The 16,207-nt window shown below is 46.3% G+C and overlaps 1 protein-coding gene across 7 annotated transcripts in view; it reads left to right on the top strand.

Annotated features, from left to right (window-relative positions):
• The window catches only part of mgat3b (beta-1,4-mannosyl-glycoprotein 4-beta-N-acetylglucosaminyltransferase b), a 63,598-nt gene extending 49,939 nt beyond the window's left edge, over positions 1 to 13,659 (top strand). For 4 of the 7 annotated variants that reach the window (XM_029427314.1, XM_029427313.1, XM_029427316.1 and 1 more), the window contains 4 exons: positions 3,684 to 4,131; positions 4,628 to 5,289; positions 6,936 to 7,218; positions 7,360 to 13,659. In XM_029427314.1, the coding sequence (XP_029283174.1) occupies positions 3,685 to 4,131; positions 4,628 to 5,289; positions 6,936 to 7,218; positions 7,360 to 7,857 (1,890 nt within the window). In that variant the 5' untranslated portion in view covers position 3,684 and the 3' untranslated portion in view covers positions 7,858 to 13,659. Of the gene's footprint in view, positions 1 to 242; positions 398 to 3,683; positions 4,132 to 4,627; positions 5,290 to 6,935; positions 7,219 to 7,359 lie in introns of all 7 variants that reach the window. The other 3 variants (XM_029427310.1, XM_029427312.1, XM_029427311.1) reach the window with 1 other exon arrangement.
• The last annotated feature ends 2,548 nt before the right edge of the window (positions 13,660 to 16,207 follow it).

Genomic DNA, 16,207 nt, shown 5'->3' with positions numbered 1-16,207 from the left:
ACGCATGGAGAGAGTGCACTCTGTAACACAGCTAGTATGTAACGTACATGTGCGCAGTACGAAAAGAGCAAAGCAATTATGCCTCCTAAATTATTCTAAATATTATACTAATAGAGCTCATGAATGTAAAGAAGGTTTCCTCTCACGTGTACTCTGTAACGTATAACCTGCTTCATGGAACAGGTGACCAAACATGCAGCAACTATTTGACTTGATGTCCGTCCATGTGCATTGTCTGACAGGCAGCATCGCAGGGGAGAGGAAGGGTGCGACAGTAGACTGGCAGCGACTGGTGACATGTTGGAATAATTTCTACAATCATGTCTTGGCTTAGAGGCACCTGGGCATCCCTGAACCCACAGAAAAGCGCCTCACGATGCCTGCGGTTGCTCTGTTTGTAAGTGCTTTTGAATATGGATTGGTGACGGGTGATGGGCTAAATACGTTTGTGTTTTAGAATCTAACCCTTCCTGTAATTTGTCTTCTTTATATATAAATAAAATTGGAACGCTAACTGCCTTTTTTATTTCCTACAAAGCTGCCAATTTCAAATAAACTGCACAAAATCAAATGTAAAACTGGGATTTTGTTTTAGTAAATCCCACAATCATGTGACAACACTTTGACCTGCTGTGCAGGATTAATATCGAGCTTCTTCTTCATCCTTCTTCTGCGCACTAATCTGAGACTCTTCCTCAAGTCATCTGACATCTCTGGACATGAGAGAAAAGTATGAGGAGATTTCTGGTGAAGAAGAAAGCGGCTTCCCTTTTGTTTCCCTCTCTGTCGCCGTGTCTTTCACTTTCTCTGTGTCGGGGGAGAAAGAGAGACGAGTCTCCTGTTCGCCCCTCGCTTCCTCCTCTTTGTCTTTCATGGCGAGCTGTGTGGGAGACGAGGGGAGAGAATGTGAAGGGGAATTGAAGATGACAGATAATAGTGGGGAATTGAAAGAGTTGCAGAGAGGATGTGGCAGCAGGAGCCGAGGAGGCGCTTCAGTAACACGGCAAACACCAGCGGCTTCCACCTCATCTCCTCTTTCCCTTTCACTCCTTCTTCTCTGGCTTCTCATCCCATCATGTCGTCTCTCTCATCCTGCGTATGATTGTGCTCAATTATCTGTGCTTCATTTGTAATTCCACAAAGCCGTGCAGCATCTTGGTGAGGAGATGAAGTGGTTACACAACACGACTGAAGCGTGAGACATTCTCCTCCGACAACATGATCCGAGAAGCGTCAGTTAGTTGATAACTGATCATTGAACATAACTGATGTTTTAGTTATTTAAGATATATTTGTTTTAGTTTCAGCCTCCCAAACCTTTACTGTGAGGGAATATTTCTTCCTTCATCAACGTGTTTATGAGTGAGGTGGTGGAGCGTCAAGCGTGAGGAGAACACGTTTTCTTAACGTAGCCTTAAAACAAAAACATGAATCAAAGAAACAAAACGTTCTTTATTCTGCTCAACACAACTGCTGCTGCTCTCGCTCACATATGTAGCGACAGAGCCCGCCTTCCCAGTTCAAACTGGCCAATCAGATCAGTTCTCTACAGCGAAGTGTCATTTTTCTTAACTTAATTATACCAACAAGGCCTCAATGCGTTCTTCAGCATGTGAACATAAATACTGGACCTTCAAAATAAAACAATTATTAGTTCGCCATCACTTAATCAGCTGCCATGACATCACGCATCATCTAACCAATCACGTCACAGAGCCGCCTCCTCACACACACATGATGACTGCTTCCTCTTTAAGCAACAACATGGCTTCCACTCAGGACTCAAACTCAGGTTATGCGTTCATGACAGCATCTCTGTTTCATAAATGTTTATACAAAGTATGCTCTTTGGTTTATGGATATTAGATCTATGAAGGAACGTGAAGAACTGTACGTGTTCGTTGCTTAACAAAGAGGTAGAGCTGATTGTTAGTGACGGACTTTACTCACGTGGAGGCCAAAGACAAAGTGATCATCTTTGTTTTGTTTTTTTGGTGGAATTTGAAATATCTTTGCCGCTTGTGATCCATCTGTGTAAATCTAAATGTGCAGCTTGATGCATGTTTTCCTCATTTAGCTGAGTCAGGTTTATCTTGTTATATGTTCGATGGAGACTTTTCGCTCAACTTGACCAAATAAAAATAAAACCCGACTTCAACACCAAAGCAGCAGACTAATCTTCTACTTATTGTCAGATACATGTCCGTCTACATACTGATGGTCCACGTGAAAATAAACCAAATGGGTTTTATTTCTATTAAGAAAATGGAAAAAAGCAAAAGCGATGTGTTCCTGAACACCACGTAACACAGCCCAGTTCAGGACTTGATTTGGTCTAAACTTGGAGATTACTTGGACTTCAGATTCAGAACGCGTGACTTGTAGTGACTTGTCCCGGGCTGAAGGTCCGTGTGCGGACTGCTGTGAAACCACAACGCTCTGTTAATGCCGCACTCCTCCGTCCACTGGACCACCGTCCTCTCTTTGTCCTCCCCCATCTTCAGCTGACCTCCCTTCTCCTCTGCCCTTCATCACACTCCTCTCCACCTTCCCTTTCATATCCAGCAGTGGAGACCCTGGGGGGGGGGTCAGTGCTAAACAAGCTCCTCCACATTGATGGGAGGTCACTGGCAGAGTCGGCTCTTTCCTTCCCCCTTACTCTGTGACGTTTCTTTATTCCCCTGCACCGTGTGTGCTTAATGTGTCCACATGTGCTGCGTCAGCACCGAGTGTCCCCGGTCCTTGACTGACGTCCTGTGTCGAGAGACTCTCCCATTCAGATGGTTGGAGTCTCTATTTTAATAATGACATGGTGAAGGTGTTGCTACACATCCAAAATTAGAATTGTTTTCTGTCAACGTGAGGAACATAGTTCTAATATCCACTTTCCTTTTAGCCTTGTTTTGGTCTCCAACTACTTGCTTCTTAAGGTCCTAAGCTCTCCACTATGTTCACCAACTAGGCGCCAACACGTGTGGGCAGGTAGCACACAGTGTATTTATCAGAACTTTTCCCTGAAAACATCTACCTGTATATCGAAGTTACGCTGAGAGTGACACTAAATAGTTACTGGGTGTTAAACCAAAACAATGAGCTGAAAGATTCTAAAAAGCACAGTAGAGCTGAAGGGAACTGTAATAATGAATAATTATTCTCTATTGGTTGTCACTGCGAGCGACACCTTTCAGGTCAAACATAAAATTATACATTTACTTTACTGTCTGAAACATCTGAATTTCACTGTAGCTTTGGAGAACTGAAGATCCAGACTCATGTCAAATCATCTATAATTAAATGAAGCGAAGTCTGTCATCGTAGCCTGACATCCCCGACGTCATTCGCATCTAAAAATCATTTAAAATCGACATTTATTCCCCTTTTTTTATGTCCCTTCAGCTAATTTCTTGTAGATGGAGATCACAACAGACAGACTGGGGAACATTGTCGCACTCATGCTAGCTTGTAGAGGAAGGTGTGCACTCGAGACTAACACCTTCATCTTTCCTCGTTTGGACTATTGCTTTTTAACAACCCAGAGGCCATTACTTTTAAGTGAATTGTGGTTGGCCCACAGAGGAATAAAGAGAATATTCCCAAATGGAAATAGTTTTCTGATATTAGCTGGACTTATGTTTCTTAATTTCTCTCCCTTCCCCCCCGCCCCCTCCTCTCTCTCTGTCCAGGATGAAAATGCGGCGGCACCGGGTGTTCTTGCTGTGCACAGTGGGCTTGTGTGTCATCTCCTTCCTCCACTACTACAAGGCCCTCCACTACGTCTCCCTGCTGCGTGAGCTCTCCGCCCCGTACCCCAACATCAAGTCCTTCATCATGGTCACCGGCTTCTTCTGGAGGGAGAAGGGTGTGGGCACCACCCCTCTCAGCCCCGCCTCCCCTGAAGAGGCCCCTCCCCTACCTGTGCTCCACCAATCGGACACCAAAGCTAGAGCCGTGGCGAGCGCTGGGGGAGGAGGGGGAGGAGGAGGGCTGGGTCTAGGGATCGGGGGGGTCATGGTTGGAGGTGCTGGGATCGTTGGCAGCGCAGGGCTGGAGATAAGGGTGAGGGAGGAGCCGGCTCCCCCTCACCCTTGGGAGAAACCAGAAGAGAACCAGCGGGGAGACTCTCCGAATGAGGTAAGTAGAAAGGTACTGTTATGTATAGAACTTACTATAAACAGTAGACAATAGTACAAAGCACGGCCCCCTTTAAGAATACACTGGATGTTAGTATTGGGCGATATATTAAGATTTTCGATCGCCGGTGTATTCACGGTGGAGCATCCTTAAACTCTTTCCACTGTTCCAAAAATCCCAAACACTGTGTTGGTCGAAATTAACCCTTTAATTCACCAAGTTAGATGTGAAAATGTCCCGGCTCTACTCGCTGCGTTTCCCTTTGAAGGAAAGCAGCGCTCTCACTCACTCTTTGGATGCAGACCATAAAAATAAAAAAATAAAATCACACAAAGAAATTGCCCAAAGAAAACAACCGGCCAATCACCGATATATTCATCCACTATGGATTCCAATGTAATTAGGTTTGAAAATGTTACCACCTCCCTCCATCATCATGGCTCACATTTGTGCTGCCAATAGAAGCCTTAATCCTAATCTTTGTCTTTCTTTTCAGGAGAGACCTGTAGACCACTTGAAGCCGCGAAACCCCAGCTACCCAGCCCAACCTGCCGGGCCTGACCTCCCAGTGGTCCCATTGGTGGGGAAAGAGCACCGGGACTTGTTGCTCAGGAATCATTTGCCTGACCCCTTAGAATCCATGGGAGACCTCCACACCCGCACTCACCAGCTTCAACACGACAAAACGGCGTACTTTGTCCGAACCAAAGCTGGAGCCCTTTGTTTCAGGCAGGGGACAGAAGTCGTTACCCAAAAGGAGTACTCTGGGAAGTCGGGGGGGTCTGTGGCTAACGGAGCAGGGGACGGTGCTCGAGCTGCAGGGCAAAGGAAACCTTTGGAGATCCAGCAGCAGCCCTCCATAGCTCCAAAGTCCAAGACCAGGATCAGGGGCAGCGGGAAGCGGCTGGTTAAGTGTGTATGTCGGCCGGGGTGGCACGGACCTTACTGTGGGGTTCCCACCATGGTGTACCACTCCAACATGCCCACCAAGGAGCGGCTGACGCCCAGGGAGACGCCGCGGAGGGTGATCAACGCCATCAACGTCAACCACGAGTTTGACCTGCTGCATGTTCGCTTTCATGAGCTCGCCCAAGCAGTCGATCTTTTCCTCATTTGTGAATCCAACTTTACTGCCTATGGAGAGAAACGGCCTCTGAGGTAAGACGTGTGCCTGTCTGTCTGCCTGTCTGTCTGTCTTAGGGCTGAACAATACGTTTCAGCATCGACATCACGATGCGCAGTAGTCTCATCGCAGGACGTGCAATGTCAAGTAAAGCAAATGAATACACAAGTAATCTACAATAAAACATAATTTTAATGATTTTTGGTCACACGCAGTTTGTTGCTAGCGAGTGACCAACCAATCACAAACATTGACCAATTTATCAAACAACCAAAGCAGGCCGCGATAGTCTCGACCACACCATTTAAAATGAGCGAGGAACAGGAGAAAAACACCCAAAAGGAAGATTTGGTTCCAAAAACAGACGCAACGTGAGTTATTTGGAAAAGGATGAAGAAAGGAGAAAGGAAAGGAAAGGATGTCGACCAAAAACAGGCACTTTGTCGTCATCTGGTGACGTTCCTGTATTGTTTAATTAAGCGATTTATGTCAGAAAATAATATATAGCAATGTCAGTTTTTTCCAATATCAGGCAGCCCTGCTTAATAAAGATAAAGGACTTTATTTAAGGTCACTGGAGAACCCCCATTCATGCTCTACTTTCATATTCATCAGTAAAATAATTAAAAAATTACACAAAATCCCACGTTTTTGCCAAGTTGTGTGCCGGTGCATTGAGTAGTAACTGTTTACAGCTTACAGTTTTTGTTTACAGCCAACCTTCACGCTACTTGAGTATCAGTGTACTGAATAACAATTACAGTGAAGATCCTTTGGCAACAACATGAAATCCTTTTGGGAGCAATTTTACAGCAGATTATGACAAGAGCAACATGATTGACTCTGCGTGCAGCCTTGGAGGGAGAGATTGGTGTGTTCAATCATAGGATGTGACACTGCATGAAAGTGGTTACATTCAGGGAACAATCTCTTTTGCTCTGCATATCAACAGGTTAATTGAGTTGTTCTTCCAGTCGGTTTGGTGCATGGACGGTGGCTTTTCTCTTCTGCAAGGCATCATTTGTAAAACAAGACCCTCAGATACCCGTGTTCTCTCTGTGCTTCAGCTCTTTGCCAATACTAATGAATTCCACACATTTTCCTTACTGTTCTATGCAGCATTGGCGTCCGTTCTGTTCTTCAAGTGGTAAAATCAATAAGACGGCTTTGAAACTTGCTTGAGTCATGTAATCCAATCAATCAACATCAATGTTATCGTAGTTCAAAGGTACCCTGTGTAGATCTTCTGTGAAGGAACACAGTTCAGTGTTTTACACCAAAAGGCATTGCAGGTAGGGCTGTCCGCAACACTCGTACGAGTGTGTCGACTAATCTCTTTGTTGCTTTAATCGATAGATCTGTAAAAACATTACTTCTTGTGTTTACTGGAGATGTTTTCATAAGTTGGAAATAAGTCATTCAAAGCTTAAAAAAAGACAAATTGCTTAAAGAAATTAGTCGACTAATCGAGGAAGCAAGTCCAAAAAATGTACTGATGGAGTTTCAAGAGTAGTAACACATTTGTTCACCAAATAGAAACCAATAGGAATTCATGTAAAATACATCCAGAGATCTAAACATTGGAAAATAGTTAGCGGTGATGTGATATGCTCCTATAACACAACACATGGCTGTAAATTGGATAAAAGAATTCACTTTGTAATGTCCGTAATCTCCCCAGTTTCCTGCGGCTCCTCCTCAACGGTACGTACGACTACATACGTCACAAGATCCTGTACGTGTTCCTCGATCACTTCCCAGACGGCGGTCGGCAGGACGGCTGGATCGCTGACGACTACTTGCGTACCTACCTGACACGCAACGGCTTGTCAAGGGTGGTGGGCATCAGATCGGACGACGTCTTCGTCATCAACGACGCAGATGAAATCCCCGCACACGAAGGCCTCCTTTTCCTCAAGCTGTTTGATGGCTGGACCGAGCCTTTCGCCATCCATATGCGCAAGGTAGCGCCGCTAATTCAGCTTGTTGAAATTGGTCTCTTTTTGTATTTCTTATGCAGCTTTCTTTGCTGTTTTTTATAAAAGGTTTAGAAAATACCAAATGTCTCTGTTTATAACTCTGGTTTCTTTTCTTCCCACATCCAGTCACTGTACGGTTTCTTCTGGAAGCAGTTTGGCTCTCTCGAGGTGGTATCTGGCTGCACGGTGGGGATGCTCCGCGACGTTTACGACGATGACGGTATCAAGCTCCGCCGTCGCGAATACTACACCATGCCGGGTTTCCGGAAGTACGAGAACGACACGGGCCACATCCTGGTGCAGTGGTCCGTGGGCAGCCCCTTCCATTTCGCCGGGTGGCACTGCTCTTGGTGCTTCTCGCCCGAGGGGATCTACTTCAAGCTGGTATCGGCTCAGAACGGAGACTTCCCGCGGTGGGGGGACTACGAGGACAAGCGTGACCTCAACTACATCCGCGATCTTATCCGGACGGGGGGCTGGTTCGATGGCTCCCTTCAGGAATACCCCCCTGTGGATGCCAAAGAGCACATGTACGCCCCCAAGTACATGCTGGAGCACTATGACAGGTATCACTACCTCCTGGAGAACCCTTACAACAAAGTGTCCGGACTGAGTGAGGGCTAGGCGTTCAGCTGGTAAAATAACTAGTAGGACCCGTGTGAGGCCTCAACACTAGGTTTTGGGGGGCGAAACGGTACTGATGAACTACATCTCTCATTGGAGCGATACTACGTGCATCTCCATCAGGCAGCACTGATGTTGCAGGAACTTTTAAAATCTCTTAAATCATTATTTTGGGGTCACAAAGGGAACACTGAATCACTTCCTCCGTGGATTTACAGAGAGATCGTTGAGAGGATACAACCACTGGATAAACAAAATCATAGTTTTCCTCATTCCTTCCTTTTTGGGGGTGGAGGCAAGCTATCTCTCTTTCTGTCCCCCCTGCCCCTGTCCTCTCTTTCTTCACCCGAGCCGATTGGACGTGCCTGCTGTCTGAGAGAAAGGGTCTGCTTTGAAGTAAAGAGAGGGATACTTCTCAGCGGCGTGAAGCCTCTGGAGACCAGAAGCTTGGAAGTGAATAATTGTTTTGTTTTCTTCTGTTTGTGTTTACTAAAGTTTACGGACCGGCTGATCCCACTTCACTCTCCCACTTCAGATGTCTTCCTGTCATATTTGGTGACCTCCTTCCAGAACTCGCTCAGATAATACGTTATCCTCGGATCTCAGTAGAAAAGTATAAATCCTATTAAACCCCGCCGGAGTACCCACTGCCAAACGAAAAGGAATGACTCGCTGGAGATGTCTCGGCTCATTCATGTAATCACCCTCATCCACATGCACCTTAGACCCTGTGTGTGTGGTTTGTGCAGGAGGGACAAGATCAGTGAGAGGAAACAGAAAGCGAGCGAGTCATCGGGGGGGGGGGGGGGATGGGAAAACAGCACAAGTGAGACAGAAAGGAGAGTAATGAGGGAGGAAGAGAGCGGTGATGAAAGGGAAAGAAAAGGAGGCTCTCTCAGCGTTCCCTCTTCCCACAGTGTCTGCTGACGCACGAGTGTTGCAGGGATGTGTGTGTGTGTGTGTGTGTGTGTGTGTGTGTGTCCCTCAGAGCTTACAGAATGCGCTGAATAAATCATGCCCCGTTGATGGCATCCGAGACGGATGAAACTCCCCGTTATTGTTTGTCCGATGAGAACAATGGAGACCGGTCGGCGAGCGATCGGCCTTCAGTTTCGTCTTTCTGTTTATCCAGCAGCTGAGATGACTTTGTTTCCTTGGAAACTAAAGTACAGTATGTGAGACGGGATGGGTGCTGTTGAGATGAGTGGGTGGGTTCACATCAGGTGAGGAGCTGCAGCGTTCAAACCAGGTCAACGCTGGCGACTGTCTCAGTTAAATATTCCTCAGCTGTCAATCGCCGTCTCTGGAGACGACACTTCTGTGTCTCTCCTGGACTCTGACGTTCTCTTCAGGCCGCTAAGTGTCCTCTGCTTCTTGCTCTTCATCCTCATTAACTAGACATGTTCTTTCTCTACATATCCTCTATGGCACACATGTTGAAATCTAACTTTCTACACACACACACACACACACACACACACACACACTCTGGCTCTCACTTTATTTTGGGTGTGTATCCATTAATCCTCACAAGAATGTCTCAATAATAGGATATATTTATCTTCTTCACGCCTCATCTCTCCCTGTCTCGACAGGACAGGGGAGTTACCATGGCGATGCTTTCCCTGAGCCCACAGATCATCTGAACATCTAGCCTCCCCCCCCCCCCACATTGTTACAGTCTTGTCAAGGGCATCAGAAAGTTGAACATGCAGCAGACAGACGAGTCAGAAAACAGCGAACGCATTGATGTTTCTTTTAATTGCAGATTGACTGCATCCACCATCTGCTTCGTCAGCGCCTGTCTGGGCTTCATACTTATTGTTTACCTCCGCTTCAAGCTAGTTGCTGTTTCAAAGTGAACTGAGCCTCAAGAGGCATAACAAGTTTTGGGGAGGAAACTTGATAAGTTGCAGCGGGGCCAGGAGATGACTGAGGATACTAACCCTAACCCTTATGCACATTGAGATACAAAAGGCTGTTCACCTCCCTTAAAGCCTTCTCACTCATCGAGTCCCTTTGAAATGTACGACGAGTGTTTCGGTCACAAACAAGCTGAGGCTTTGCTAAACTAGTGTGAGCGTATCAGTCTGTCGCTCGCTCACCACGCCGGCTCCTCGCTCAGCTCATAGCGGGGAGAGCAGATTAGCCAACAGGCGGCTGACAGTTGCGTTGGGTCTGTGCTGCGGCCTCGATGGCAGCGCGGTCTGCAGCGGCAGCTGTTGGGGGTTTGTGTTGTTGGTGTTGGGAGCCAAACCCCGCAGGGGCTGCAGAGACACAAGCTTTAAGCATGTGACGGAGGAGACGGAGACAATGCTGCGTGGAGGTGACCTTTTAAGAAAGGTGATGATTGATGGAACAAAAACCTTCTGGATTCTAAATCTCAGATGTTAAATCATGAAGGTTGTGAACCATAAAATCCCGCTGTTTCATCGGATCTGTTTTTTGGGCCATTTTATTTGGCTGCGCTCTGGAATTAAAAACCAAATCATCTAAACTGTTGTTCAACAAAACAAACAACTTCAAGGCCTCAAACCTCGACCAGGTGCAGCCTCAGTCCTCTGTCCGTAACATGAGTTCATGTAAGCGTTTAACCCGAGCCTGTATGTCGGCATTTTTTAAACAGCGTGTGTGTGACGGAGTGATGAGGGCCCTACACTCGTTCTGTTGCCACGTTATCGTCATGGTAACTATCCCCTAGATAAATTTGTGAGATCCCCAACAGCCTGAGGTCATCGACCCGAGACAGCCGGCCGATGGGGTGAGAGGCGAGGGAGCAGTGACACACACGTCGGGTCCCATTAACCAGCACACACCTGTGCTGCTTTTGTACGTCGTTGATTTGACTGACTCATCACAGCAAGCGGACGCTCTGCATGAAGAGCAGGAAAGTCTAGAGCCAGGAATAAAACATGAACGGGGAACGGGGACTGAGCAAAGACGGGAAACAGGAATAAAAAGAGACACTTTGGAAATAATCCCTGCGCCGCGGTTCCCAGAGAACGATCGGGGGAAGTCATGGCAGCCGGGAAATGAAAAGCGTCCACATGAAAGAAGCAGCTCGTCGTCCCTGTAAAAGGAGACGTGAGGGTTAAAACCAAAAAGAGGTTGGCGGCACCTCACTGGACTCTCAGATTTTGTAGCGCCGAAACAAACGTTACAGGACAGTCTGACTGATCGTAGCCCTGCTGTCATCTGTCATTAAATCCATAAAGCGATAACACGTGCTAGGAAAGCACTCAGCTGTCTTTATTGTCCGTTCAGTTTTTGATTTCAGAAACTAAACTAACTAATGATCCTCCTAAAAGACTTGATCCTACAGTTCCCGTAACGCATAGCTTCTTTCTTCTGGACCTTCGCTGCCTGGTAGACGTTCACGTCTTTCAAACTCCATGCCAGCAGTTCATAACGCAGCTTATTATAAATGTAAAGTCCCAAAAGCCCACGCTGAGAGAACCCGGATGACCTCACGATGATCACCGGCTCTATTTTCTCAAACTCGACAAAACTTCTCTCGACGGAGACACAGGAAGCTAGTTGGACGAAGCACGACGAGTAAACAGATCAAAATAATCAAACATCATGAATATTCCCGTTGACGTGCAGCAGTAAAAACAAAAGCAAACTGCAGTAAAACCCCGACTGAGACTCGTATTGTGATCACGTGTTAAATAAAGATCCTGAAACCTGAATATGATCTGCACATCACACACGTCTTAATCAGAACACAGCCTGATGTTTACATGAAGCGTATCAAACTCCCAATATTCAGAATGTTGTTGCATGTAAACGTAGTCGTCAGCCTGTTATTAGTGCAGCCCTCCGTCAGCACACACACTAACCACACACACATGTTTGCATTGAGCATGTGTGTGTCTCCTGCACAGATGTGTGTCTCCAGGGCTGTGGTGCCCCCCCCGCCCCCCATCTGTTGTTTTGCTTGCAGAGTGGCTGCCTCTCTAAGGGGCTTACATGCCTTCACGGTTCTGGCCCCCTCACCAGCCCTGTGGCTTCCACCGATTGATCTTTTCCAAGAAGCATTAGAGGCAGGCAGGCCGGAAATCAAGGAGGAGGGTATGTGGGGGCGTGGGGAAGAGAGGATCGTTTCTCTCTCTGGTCGTTCCTACGTGCATCTGGAATGTGTGCAAACCTTTTAAACAATACGAAGAAGTGCCAACTGTACCGTCTCAGTCCACTGAAGACCACTTTCCCTTCATCGTCTGGAATGACGCTAAACACTTTCCTGAAGATGTGATGTTGAAATAGAAACCAGGCGTCACGTCAGGCAACGAAAAGCTGCTGCTGTTGTCATCTTGGCTGTAGACGTTGTTATTCTCTTGGTGTGAGAACACACTCCACAAGCGGAGCGGCCACATTAACTCCGGCAGCTGCAGCGATGTGTCACCGCTGATTGGAAAGTATGTGGTGTTACTAACCACAAGCATCGCCCAAAACAAGTGCAAGTCTACGTCTTCGTGCTTCGTTGCATTTCAGGGCTTTGTGGGTCTTAGACTCAAACCTACAGATGGTGTTATAAGGACCAGTTCACCCAAATACCAGAACTCTTCCCTCCAGCGCTGCAGTATCCAGGTTTAGTTTTGAGCCGTCGACACAGAGGCATCTCCAGTTTTTACTTCTACCAAAGTGTTAGTCCCTCCGAACACTGTTGACCGCATATTCTCAAGATCATCCAGAGTTACAGACACTGTGAAAATATACAGGTTCTGGGGTCCAAGCAGCTTTAACAGCTGGAGATCATATTATCTACCTAAGGAAATATTCCAGTGTGCAGATCTTTTGTATTGTTCTGTGGTGGAGGAAGTATCCTCCTGGCTGGATACGTGAGGACATTTGGGTGAAGCCCCAAAATGCTGCAACAAAAAACCCTCCTTTTTGTTGTATGGCTCTTTTTAATGAGTAAATCAATTGGGTCCAGTTCTGTTCACTAAAGCAGACAACTCGTGTAAATGTTGCATGGAAGATAATTTGCCATCGCAAAGACGTCGCATTGAGCAGCAGGTTAGAAGCCGTGTTGCAGATGAAATAGTGGAAACGTTCTTGATGCTGATTGAGGAGACTCCTGGAAACATGTCACGCTTTGTCTAAACAATGCGTCTGGCATTTATAACAGCAAGGTGTGTGTGTGTGTGTGTGTGTCTCAGGACTCATAACACGACAGATTGTTGGCTTCGGGGTGGGTGTGGGACGAGTCCATATGTTGTGGCTCCGCAGATCTAAAAGATGAAAGTCAGTGTGGCGTCGCGGAGACAGATGGACGCAGTGACGCGTAGGTGAGCGAAAAGTCGTGCGTTCAGACGGACATGAGATGCTATCAACTTCAATAAGAGACTAATCATTCCAAAGGTTCCCCTTTAACTCTCAACGACCTTTAATCTGCTTCATCGGGACTGTGGGGGTTTCATCAGAAGATGCTAGATCCTGATTGGTGTGTTATTCCTAATTACACACACACACACACACACACACACTTCTAACTTTGTGGCAACAGCTTGGTGAAGGTCTTCTCCTGTTTCAGCATCACAACGCATCGCCAACGTGGCCTCAACCCTTTGACATGAATTCATTAATGAATCACGGCCATGTTCCTACATCTTATGGAGAGGCCTCCCAGAAGTCTGTGTGTGTGTGTGTGTGTGTGTGTGTGTGCGTGTGCGTGTGCGTGTGTGTCTACTTTGTAACTTGAGCCTACCTGCAATTCTCAGAAAAGTTGCCGTCCCTTAGCGGCCTGCCCTGAACTCAGACTGAGGCAGAGACAGGGGTTAGAAAAAAGGCAAATGAAGGGGGGAGGGGGTGAGAGAGGGTGAGGGGGTGAGAGAGGGTGAGAGGGTGAGGGGTGAGAGGGTGAGGGGGTGAGAGCGAGCCTCCAGAGGGGTTTGAATTCCCCACAATCAGAGCTGGAAGGAGGACGACCTGGTCTCTACAATCACTCCCACATCTGTAAAGTTTCTAACTTTGTGTTTCTTCTGTTTTTATATCGTTTCTGGTGAAAGTCTGAGAAACAGAAAGAGTTGCTCTGTTTTTCTATTTAACTTTGTTTTTGTACTACTTTTTGTAACTTCATCCACTTGGCAGCTTGATATTTAATGTCTTTTTAAGGTGGTGTGTGTGCGTGTGTGAATGTGTGTGTGTGTAAGCCTACTTCTAGAATAGACTTCCACCTCACACATCTTCTACCTTCATGTGTTTCTGTTGTTCACTGACATCATGTGTTCCTCGTGACTTTCACAGCATGACATCACCACTCCCTTTACAAACTGCTTTTTTTTTTCTTTTTTCTTACAGGGTTTTATTCACACACACACACACACACACACACACACACACACACACACACACACACACACACACACAGTACAGCCTCTGTTTTGTTTTACTGTGGTCTGATTGTGGCCGTGTCCTCTGCTGGTGAAACAGTCAGCTACTGTATCGCTCGCTGTTATGTGACCACTATGAAGGCTCGCCATTGTGTGACCAGAAAACATTTTTGTTGTCGCTCAGCCGCTCAGAACCGGTTTGGGCCGGAGCCCTGAGCCCAGGACGCAGTTCTGTGTCTGTCTGACAGATAAAGGTGCTGGTTTGATGCTTTTTTAACTCTTTTATCTCTGAAATCTTCTTTATTTCTCCTCCGAAAACACAAATATGTAAAAAAAAAAAAAAAAAGATGATCTGGTTTGGAAAAAGCTTTTTATTTGAGCTGCATGTTGAAATGCAGAAAATACTTCTGCCTGTAAAACTATGAATTGCACCTTTGGAGGGATGTTTGTCTTTGTTCGTACACACACATACACATATATATATATATATATATGTGTATGTGTGTGTGTGTATTTCATTTTGATATAAGATGTAATTGTTAGCTCGTCAGGCAGGAATTGTTTCTTATGATTTGTTTTGCTTCTTAATGAGCAGGTTTGCTTCAGTCGCTGCTGTTTGTTGTTGTGTGAGTTTCATTGAGCAGTTTCAGAACACGAGAGCATCACAAACATTTCCTGGATGGATTTTGACCCCAAAATTATTTTAAACTTTATTAAATTTGAACATCTTTGTGCAGAGACGACAAACTTAAATTAAAATACTTTTAAAAAACATATTTCAGGAGAAAAACACAAAGAGTGTGACTGCTCATTTCTGCTGCTTAGTGGAGCCACACACACACACACACTCACACTCACACTCACACACACACACACACACCACTAGGGGGCGCCCTGCTTGTCCTCTCACATATCACTCGTCCACTTCCGCCTTCCGTCCATCTTGTCCTTGAAAAAGGACAAATGACAAACAAACAAACGACACCATGATGCTTAGATACACACACATATTTCCACACACACACACGTCAGCAATATGGCCTCGGCAGATGACTGGCAGCAGGCCCGATGCTGCCGCCCGGCCTCACGTCCCCGGGGCAGCGTGCTGTCTGCAGCCAATTAACCAACAGGGCCGGTTGCCAGGTCCATATCCATGTAATCCGCTCCGTCCTCCCGCCACGTTGCCAGATTTAGCCCTCCACGCTTTACACACACTTTGTGTTATTAAATACAAACATACGGTTTACAATGTGAGAGGGTTAGTTAAAGTGTTGATGGTGTGTTGATTTGACCGGACTGAGATCGGAGGCGTGAGCCGGATGTTCTGCTCGTTGTGCAGAACCGTCCCGACCTGAGCAGCTGACAAACATGAAACATGTTTGCAGGACAAAAGAAATCTTTCATTTTTTATTTTTGACACGATGTGAGCTTATTACATTGTAACAACACAACCTGTACCCCCTGCCCCCCCCTGTCCCCATGCACTGATGATGATTGTATATGGTCGCATAGTTTTATTTTTTATATCATTGTTGGGGCTTCATTTGGTTTCTGGGGGGTCGTTTATTATTGTGGGCTTTTATTTTGAAATGGTTTGATGGGTCTGTGATTGCGTGTGTGTGTGTGTGTGTGTGTGTGTGTGTGTGTGTGTGTGTGTGTGTGTGTGTGTGTGTGTGTGTGTGTGTGTGTGTGTGTGTGAGACAGAAGAGAAAAGGCTCGGTGTTCAGCTCCCAATGCACATCAGCCCTTTGCCTGTTCATCATTGTGCCAGTGTGTTCAGATGTTCCCTGCCTCTACATCCGTTCATCCAAAAGGAGAGAAGAGGAGGAGGAGAAGGGGGGGGGGGGGGCTTTTCCCTCAGGGGGGGAGAAAACACAAATGAGAAAAGATACTTTTGAAAAGAGGATATTTTTCTCCTCTGCGGGGTCACAAAGAAGAGTGTACATTTCTAAGTTAATTGAAAATGATGAATAAAAAAGCTCATGTGTTCTCTATATGAATGGCTGTATGTTAAC

Source organism: Cottoperca gobio, unplaced genomic scaffold, assembly GCF_900634415.1.
Source record: "Cottoperca gobio unplaced genomic scaffold, fCotGob3.1 fCotGob3_30arrow_ctg1, whole genome shotgun sequence".
Taxonomy (NCBI): domain Eukaryota; kingdom Metazoa; phylum Chordata; class Actinopteri; order Perciformes; family Bovichtidae; genus Cottoperca; species Cottoperca gobio.
This window is presented reverse-complemented; position numbering and strand designations above follow the sequence as displayed.